The sequence below is a fragment of the Bison bison genome, unplaced genomic scaffold (genome assembly GCF_000754665.1).
Source record: "Bison bison bison isolate TAMUID 2011002044 unplaced genomic scaffold, Bison_UMD1.0 scf7180017863606, whole genome shotgun sequence".
In the NCBI taxonomy this organism is placed as follows: Eukaryota; Metazoa; Chordata; class Mammalia; order Artiodactyla; family Bovidae; genus Bison; species Bison bison.
In genome coordinates this window covers 229088-238902 of record NW_011494178.1, presented here as the reverse complement: position 1 = coordinate 238902, position 9815 = coordinate 229088, and the positions used below count along the sequence as shown (strand labels likewise).

The following is a 9815-nucleotide window of genomic DNA, read 5'->3' as shown; positions in this document are numbered from 1 at the left end:
GATGTACTCCTTTTCCTATTTGCAACCAGTCTGTTGTTCCATGTCCAGTTCTAACTGTGGCTTCCTGACCTGCATATAGGTTTCTTAAGAGGCAGGTCAGGTGGTCTGGTATTCCCATCTCTTGAAGAATTTTCCACAGTTTATTGTGATCCACACAGTCAAAGGCTTTGGCATAGTCAATAAAGCAGAGATAGATGTTTTTCTGAAACTCTCTTGCTTTTTCCATCATCCAGCAGATGTTGGCAATTTGATCTCTGGTTCCTCTGCCTTTTCTAAAACCAGCTTGAACATCTGGAAGTTCACATTTCACGTATTGCTAAAGCCTGGCTTGGAGAATTTTGAGCATGACTTTACTAGCGTGTGAGATGAGTGCAATTGTGCGGTAGTTTGAGCATTCTTTGGCATTGCCTTTCTTTGGGATTGGAATGAAAACTGACCTTTTCCAGTCCTATGGCCACTCCTGAGTTTTCCAAATTTGCTGGCATATTGAATGCAGCACTTTCACAGCATCATCTTTCAGGATTTGAAATAGCTCAACTGGAATTCCATCACCTCCACTAGCTTTGTTCATAGTGACACTTTCTTAAGACCCACTTGACTTCACATTCCAGGATGTCTGGCTCTCGGTGAGTGATCACACCATCGTGGTTATCTGGGTCATGAAGATCTTTTTTGTACAGTTCTTCTGTGTATTCTTGCCACCTCTTCTTAATATCTTCTGCTTCTGTTAGGTCCATACCATTTCTGTCCTTTATTGAGCCCATCTTTGCATGAAATGTTCCCTTGGTATCTCTAATTTTCTTAAAGAGATCCCTAGCCTTTCCCATTCTGTTGTTTTCCTCTATTTCTTTGCATTGATTGCTGAGGAAGGCTTTCTTATCTCTCCTTGCTATTCTTTGGAACTCTGCATTCAGATGCTTATATCTTTCCTTTTCTCCTTTGCTTTTTGCTTCTCTTCTTTTCACAGCTATTTGTAAGGCCTCCCCAGACAGCCATTTTGCTTTTTTGTCATTTCTTTTCCATGGGGATGGTCTTGATCCCTGTCTCCTGTACAATGTCACGAACCTCCGTCCATAGTTCATCAGGCACTCTGTCTATCAATAAATATAAATATGTATCATAACACACATATTTTCCTTATCTGACCAAAGAAAGTACTCACCGATATTATTTTGGAGAAACAATAATTATTTGGAGAAAGTCATTGAAGAGTAACAGCTCAATGGTATTCACACTACTTTACAACCTCTTTTATGTATTTTTATTTATAATCCATACACTGACCTCTTTCAGACCAGACATTTTCATTAACACACAAGCAGCAGTTCACGGTGCCTCGGTCTTGTTTTGCTCCGTTCTTAAATTCACAAGGAGGCCTGTGAGTTTGCAGCATGTTCTTCCACACGTAGGCAGCCTAGCACGTCAGAGTTGCCAATTCATCCCTTTTCATCAGGATCATTAAAAAGAATGTTTTCTCCAATATTTTCCATTAATCCCATTCAAGTGCATCATGAGATTTAAAGCGTTAGCACCTGGTCGCCTATGCCGTGAAGTTACAATCAACATTTAAGAGCGGGGAATAGGCAGGCTTCAGTTCAGTTCAGTCGCTCAGTCGTGTCCGACTCTTTGTGACCCCATGAATAGCAGCACGCCAGGCCTCCCTGTCCATCACCAACTCCCAGAGTTCACTCAGACTCACGTCCATCCAGTCAGTGATGCCATCCAGCCATCTCATCCCCCGTCGTCCCCTTCTCCTCCTGCCCCCCGTCCCTCCCAGCATCAGAGTCTTTTCCAATGAGTCAACTCTTTGCATGAGGTGGCCAAAGTACTGGAGTTTCAGCTTTAGCATCATTCCTTCCAAAGAAATCCCAGGGCTGATCTCCTTCAGAATGGACTGGTTGGATCTCCTTGCAGTCCAAGGGACTCTCAAGAGTCTTCTCCAACACCACAGTTCAAAAGCATCGATAGGCAGGCTTAGGGTCCCTCAAATGAACATGCAGTTGTAGAAACACTCGGCTCTCCCATCCCCCAGGCGTGTCCTGCCCCCAGCCCCACCCGCACCCCATCGCTATCTCTGAGGACTGACTGAGGCCACCAGGGGGCGTGGTCCCTGTTCCGCTGAGCCGATGGGAGGGTTGTTCACGTCTTCAGGAACCTCCATGTAGCATAGTAACAGTCTTCCAGCTGTGAGCAATGCACGTCTTCTCTGCCAGATATAGCTGGTATTAGACCTGAGAATTATCCAGTGTCACATCCTTGACACCTCTTACACACGTCAGATTGCACTTTGTGTTGGCCACAGGAGGTCTGGCATGACCACTTCCTTTTCGTGTGCCCTCCATTGGACCAAAAGCCCCGGAGCACTTGGAGGAGGTTGCTGGGCTCTGGGCAGACCGTCAGCAGAGGGGCTGAAAGTGCCGGCAGGGCCCTGCTCGTCAAAACCACACTGTCCTCCTTGGCAGCTCTAGTTCTAAGTCAAAGAAATGGCCCCAGGGAGTGAGTCAGACCCACTGGCTGTTGAGGATGGACTCTGGGAAGGGCCTGCCCTTGACACTAGCTGGTGGACCCCTGTGGCCCTAGGGCCAGCGGCTCAGCACCCTCAGAGCTGGGAGAGATGGAGTCACACACAGACCGCTGATCTAACGCTGCACTTGAATGAGACCATGGTTTCTCCTCAGCCCTTCTCAGGACACACAGCTCCAGGAGAATGTTCTAGAACACAAAGCATCTGAGCCCACATCCCAGGACCTCCCATGCTGGGGCCAGATAGCACCCTGGGGCCCTGCGTGCAGTCAACAGGGATGAACAGCTCTGTGCACTTGCTGGGGGAGGAGACTGGCCTGGCCCACCTTGATGTGACAGACGAGGCTTACAAACAGACCAGGGCGTGTGAGTGTCCAGGGACACAGACATAGCTACACCTCCCAGAAAGGAGTAGAGGACACAGAGCAAGGCCCTGACCGTGCTGGGGTCTACCATGACCATGGCCTCTGCCCCCCAGTGCCCAGAGCGGAGGCCCAGTGACCCCAGAGTTCACTCTTGGGCGACGTGATCCTCAGACACATGCAGGCCCTTCACACCTGCCCCTGTGGGGGGTGGGGAGGGGAGGAGGGGTCGCTGTGCCAGCTTCATCCTCCAGGAGGAGGACACGCGGCTCAGGACCCACTGTCGGGGAGGAGCACCCTGCCAGCCCCAGACGTCCAGGGAGCCCCTGTTGGTCCCCCCAAACCCCATCACCTGCAAGGCACAGCTCAGAGCAAGGCCTTCACTGTTTTCCTTCACAAGCGGCAGCTGAGCTCAAACTCAGGCAAGTGCATGACAACCCAGGTCTAGCGACCTTACGAACCCTCCCACACCTGACCCTGACATGACCCTGACCCGTCCCTGAGCTTGAGCCTGACCCTGTATCTGACCCTGACCCTGACCCTGCACCTCGCTCTGACCCTGTACGTGACCTCATCCAACCCTGAACCTGTGTGCGACCCTGCACCTGCCCATCAGGCTCTTCGGTCTGCACACCAGGTCGCCCCCTGGTGGCTCAGTGGAGAATGGTCCTCACACAGTAAACAGCCACAGGGGTTGCAATTCTCACTCAGAGTGGAAAATGAAGGCTTTGTGTGCAAGTGGCTCAGACGGCGATTCTGACCCCCTCCCAGCAGTTCAGCACAGCTGCCATCCGGTCACATCAGGCAGGATGGACAGGGCCCAGAGAGTGGCCTAGTGGGTGTGGGCACGGAACCAGGACTAGACATCTGTGTCCTCCAGCATTCACACATCGAGTCCTGGCCCGGTGGGGGTGACAGGAGGGGACTGTGGGGGGAAAGCTCACGAGGGTGGGGCTCCGTGAATGGATCAGTGCCCTGATAAGCACCTGCAGGAGCAAACGCGTCTTGGGGCCACATCCACCCTTGGCTGCCCGTGCACCACTCGGTGGCGTCAGCTGTCCTCCCAGGGCAGGAACCTGACCTGCCAAGCCCTCCCTCCAAGCCAGGGCAACGGCATCCATGGTGCACACGTAGGGTGTCTCTGACCTTCAGAAGCAGGGCTGAGACCCCTCAGAGGACAGAAGGAAACAGGCCCCACCTCCCCAGTGCCCCCCACCACCAGCACCACCACAGACCCTGCCCAGGAACCCCACAGGCGCCCAGAACCAGAGGGCCTCAGCTGCCAGAACTGTCCAGGCATCAAAACCTTAACAGGCGCCATCGTCCCCAGGTTCCATTTTCTCCCAGTTGTGTTGAGATACAATGAACATGCAGCACTGGATAAGTGTAGGGGGTGCAGCACCGTGATCTGACTGGTATCATGAAATGATTGTCACCAAATCTTAGAGAACATCCATCACGTCTTGTGGGTACACAAAGAGGTAGAAAAATGTAACTTTCCTTGTGATGAGAGCCTTCAGGATTTATTGTCTTAACAGCTTTCATATTAGGAACAGCAGTGCAGACTGCATTTATCGTGCTGTACCTCACATTCTTAGTATTGGTGTATCCTGTTGTTGGAAGTTCGTACCTTTGGCCACCTTCATCGCGTTCCCCCTCCTCCCACCCCATGCCTCCCTCTAATTAACCACAAATCTGGTCCCTTTTTCTATGAGTTTGCTTCTTTATTTTTTGAAATGCAGCACCATGTTAGTTCCCGATGCACAGCATAGTGATTTGATGTTTCAAACTGATCAACACGATAAGTCTAGTTACAATATGTCACCATACAAAGAGGCTGCACAATTATTCCTGGATTCCCACACTGTAAGTTTCATTCCCATGACTCTCTTATTTTGCAGCTGGCAGTCCGTACCTCCTTATCTCCCGAACTTATTTCTTAGCCCCATCCCCAGTTCCCTCTGCAAACACGTTTGTTCTCTGTATCTATGACTCTGTTTCCATCTTGTTATGTTTGTTCATTTGTTTTGATTTTTATATTTCACAACATACAAGTGAAGTCATACAGCATTTTTCTTTTTCTGTTTGACTTACATGTTATCGCAGATTTCAAGATTTCATTCTTTGTTACACTGGAGTAGTATTTCAGTATATATATGCATGACATCCTCTCTGCTGAAGGACACTTCGGCTGCTTCCATGTCTCGGCTATTGTAAATAGTTTTGCAGTGAATGTGGGGGTGCGTGTGTCTTTTTGAATTAGTGTTTCATTTCTTTGGATAATACCCAGGAGTGCACCGCTGGGTTGTGTGCTAGCTGCATGTTGAATTTGTGAGGATACTCCATACTGTTCTCCATAGTGGCTGCACCAGTCTGTGTTCCCACCAGCAGCACACAAGGGCTCCCTTCTCTCTGCATCCTCAAAAGCTTGTTACTTCCTGTCTGATGATGGCCACTGGGACAGGTGCAAGGTGATACCCCACTGTGGTTTTGCTGTGCATTTCTCTGATGATTAGTGATGCTGAGCATCTTTTCATGTGCCCGGTGGCCATCTGTATGTCTTCCTTGGAAGATAGATCCTCTGCCCATTTTTCAACCACGTTATATACATTTTTTGAGCCATTGTAAATTCACAGCAAAACTGGGTGAAAAATACAGAGAAAATGCCACGTACTCCCGGTTGCCACACACCAGCCCCACCACTATCAGCATCCCCACCAGATGGTCCGTGTGTCACGACTGATGAACCCGCACAAACCATCACCATCACTACGAGTCCACGATTTCCATCAGGGGTCACTCTTGGTGTTGGACAGTCTGTGGATTTAGACAAATATATGACATGTGTCCACCAGGACAGTGACACGCAGAGCGGCCTCACGGTCCTGAGAATCCTCTGTGCTCCCCCTGGTCACTCCTTGTGTCCCCTCAGCCCCTAGCCGCCTCTCATCTTTTTCCTGTCTCCGTAGTTGTGCCCTCTCCAGCATGTCCTACAACTCGATCACACACAATGCGGACTTTTCAGGTCTGTTGGTGTTCAATTGCTCAGTCATGTCCAACTCTTAGAGACCCCACGGACTGCAGCACGCCAGGCCTCCCTGTCCTTCACCATTTCCCAGAGCTTGCTCAAACTCATGTCCACTGAGTCGGTGATGCCATCCAACCATCTCGTCCTCTGTCGGCCCCTTCTCCTTCCGCCTTCAATCTTTCCCAGCATCAGGGTCTTTTCTAATGAGTTGGCTCTTCACATCAGGTGGCCAGAGTACTGGAGCTTCAGCTTCAGCATCAGTCCTTCCAATGAATATTCAGGACTGATTTCCTTTAGGATGGACTAGTTTGATCTCCTCACAGTCCAAGGGACTCTCTCAAGAGTCTTCTCCAACACCACAGTTCAAAATAATCAATTCTTCCGTGCTCAGCTTTCTTTATGGTCCAACTCTCACATCCATACATGACTACTGGAAAAATCATAACTTTCACTAGATGGACCTTTGTTGGCAAAGTAATCCCTCTGCTTTTTAATATGCTGTCTAGGTTAGTCATAGCTTTTCTTTCAAGGAGCAAGGGTCTTTTAATTTCAAGGCTGTAGCCACCATCTGCAGTGATTTTGGAGCCCCCAAAAATAAAGTCTGTCACTGTTTCCCTTGTTTCCCCATCTATTTGCTATGAAGTGATGGGACCGGATGCCATGATCTTCGTTTTTTGAATGTTGAGTTTTAAACCAGCTTTTTCACTCTCGTCTTTCACTTTCATCAAGAGGCTCTTTAGTTCTTCTTCACTTTCTGCCATAAGGGTGGTGTCATCTACACATCTGAGGTTATTGATATTTCCCCTGGCAATCTTGATTTCAGTTTGTACTTCATCCAGCCCGGCATTTCTCTTAATGTATTCTGCATTTAAGTTAAATAAGCAGGGTGACAATATACACCCTTGCTGTACTCCTTTCCTGACTTTTGAACCAGACTGTTATTCCATGCCCAGTTCTAACTGTTGCTTCTTAACCTGCATACAGGTTTCTCAGGAGGCAGGTCAGGTGTCGTGGTATTCCCATCTCTTGAAGAATTTTCCACTTTGTTGTGATCCACAGTCAAAGACTTTGGCGTAGTCAATGAACCAGATGTTCTGGAATTCTCTTGCTTTCTCTGTGATCCAACAGATGTTGTCAGTTTGATCTCTGGTTCTTCTTCCTTTTCTAAATCCACCTTGAACATATAGAAGTTCTCGGTTCACATACTGTTGAAACCTAGCTTGGAGAATTTTGAGCATTACTTTGCTAGCATGTGAAATAAGTGCAATTGTGAGGTAGTATGAACATTCTTTGACATTGCCCTTTTTGGGGATTGGAATGAAAACACATTTTCCAGTACTGGAGTTTTCCAAATTTGCTGACATATTGAGTGCAGCACTTTAACAGCATCATCTTTTAGGATTTGAAATAGCTCAGGTGGAATTCCATCACAAATTTTTTTTAACTGTCAGCAAACACTCATGTAAACTGTCACTAGAGCCTCATGGGCCCTCAGGAGCATGTGCACCCAATTCTAATTACGGAGGCTTCTCCCAGACCCCCTTCATTGGGAAAAGCAGCCCCTTCCCCCACCCTGCCCAGAGGTCTCCACAGCTCTAACTGTGCATGTGTCCGGCAGGACCCCAGCGCCATGCCCAGGCCCACCTCCCAGGATCTGGCCGGCTACTGGGACATGCTGCAGCTGTCCGTTCAGGATGTCAGCATGAAGTTCGATGAGTTGCACCAGCTGAAGCTCACCGACTGGAAAGTGGTCGAATCTCCGGAGAGGAAGGTAAGCCCCTGCTGCATCCCCACACTGAGCCCACCGCCCCCGTCCCTGCCCACAATCCCTGCACGTGCTCCAAGTACCACGTTACCATGCGTGTCTCAGTCTGCAGTTAACAGGACAGGATCTGATATCACACCTAAACCCATGTCTGCACAACCAGACTGGTGCTAGAGTCATCAGCATGTATAGTAAGTCCCTTTCTTGCTGACAATTCCGAGAAGACACCAATAGAACCCACATGTGAATTCGCAGTCACGTTTCCTGTCGGGCCCGTCCTCTGAATTATTACCATCGCCACCACCCTCTGTGTGGACTGCACTGTGGTGGTTCCCACAGGCTTCAGGTTGCTTACAGTGATGCTTGGGGAGATGAGAAACACTGTAAACTTCACTGAACACTTAAAGAATGTACACTTCCTATAGAGCTGGCCCTGAGATAGGCTGAAAATGCCCATTAAGTTTGACCTGTGATTTCAGCTCTTCCATTTAGGTATCATGTTCTCTAGGGCTGAGAAATAAGTGTGAATTAGCTATAAAGACATTGACTTCCTGACGCATCTTAGAGAAGTTCTCCAGAATCATAATCTGATTTTCTTAGACAGACATTATCAATCAAAATAAAGACAATTGATCCGAGATACTTTGGGACAGGGGAGTAGCTGAGGGTTGTACATCTAGATAATTAGCACGCAGACCATCATCATCCTTTTTCCCTAAAACATGCCCCCCGTGGTCCAAGTTGGAGACCATCGCTCGATCGCAGGTGCTGACAAAGCCCTTGTCACCGCAGACAGGGGGGCGGAGGGGCGTGCAAACGACCAGGTTGTGTGTGAGCAAGTCCAAGAGGTCTGTGGTTTGGTCATGAATGAAGGTGATCATAAGTAATGATTCCCAGTGAAAAAGTTATTCTAGGAAACCACTAAAAATCCAACTTTTAAACTAGTCTGAAGATACGTAAAAGCCCTTCCCATTTTCCATTCTTCTGTACCTGACCACTAATATCACCCTCTACCCAGCTCTACCTAGCGGGTAGTCCTCAGAGTGAACACGGGGTCCTGCTGAGGGCGCTGCACCCTGTCCGGGAGGCGAGCAGCCCTGGAACGCAGCCCCAGCTCCGCGTCGTGCCCCTGGGGCCAAGGTCCTCGCAGATCTGCGAGGCCATCACCCCCCCACCCCAGGACGGCTGTGAGCCTGTGTGGGTGGAGATTCCCACAAGGGCTGGTTTCACTGCTGCGTGTTTCAGAGGCCCCGCAGGCGTGCAAAGAGACAAGTACAGTCCCGCACTCAGGGCAAGAGTTACATTCTGAAATAGCTGGAAGTCTTGGCAAAGTAATTACCCCTACTGACCCCTGCCATCAAGTCAGGAAGGACATTGCTTCTGACCCTAAGAACAAAGTTCCAAACACCGAAGTTATCTTCCTGCCAAAAACAGTAGGACAGACTTTGGGTTCTGCCGTGTGTCCACTGAACCCGCCATGGTGGCCAGGCCTGGGCACCCTGGTGCCTTCGGGTCCTTTTGGAGGCTGAAAGGGAAAGGACAGATGAAGGTTTCCCCCAGCAGCTGGGCACGTGCTCAGAAAAGGCCACGCCCCTTTCCAGCAAGGACTCAGTGTGACCCTCCCTCCCGCCTGGGCAGGTCTGGTGTCTGATCCCGGCCCAGCAGACAAAGGGCACAAGGCGGGACGCAGGCCTCTTCCGTGCCCGGGGCACTTGCCAGCTCCCCATGTTCCTTTGCTGCGGAATCGGGCAGTCTCTCTCTTTCTGGAAAAGGCATGCTCGGATCTTGGGGTTGTGGTTGGAGAACACAAGCTGAGAGTCAGAGCCAGTTATTCACATCCGATTCCCATGCAAGTGAAAAGCCGTAGGTAGTTAATGTCGAGGGGTCTGAGGCCCATGGCAGAGGATTAGAGGTAGTTTCCATGTCCTCGGACCTTGCAGTCTGTTGAATAGATTAGCGTCTCAAGCTGTCAAGGGGGCGTCGTGCAGGCTCCCGTGAAGGTGAGCGGGTGTGGGTTTGTGAGGGAGCGTTTACCAAGCAGCAGGGGCAGAACGGTGCCACGACCAAGACCGAGGCCCAGGTTCACGTGCGCAGAGGCTTCCTGCCCGGAGAACCGGGCAGCACCGGGGGGTGGGTG

At 49.9% G+C, this 9815-nt stretch overlaps 1 protein-coding gene across 1 annotated transcript in view; it reads left to right on the top strand.

Annotated features, from left to right (window-relative positions):
- The window catches only part of DLGAP2 (discs, large (Drosophila) homolog-associated protein 2), a 121266-nt gene that overhangs the window by 110987 nt on the left and 464 nt on the right, over nt 1-9815 (top strand). Inside the window, exons 12-14 of the mRNA XM_010833414.1 lie at nt 7532-7684; nt 8697-8865; nt 9667-9808. Of these exons, the coding sequence (XP_010831716.1) occupies nt 7532-7684; nt 8697-8865; nt 9667-9808 (464 nt within the window). The remainder of the gene's footprint in view (nt 1-7531; nt 7685-8696; nt 8866-9666; nt 9809-9815) is intronic.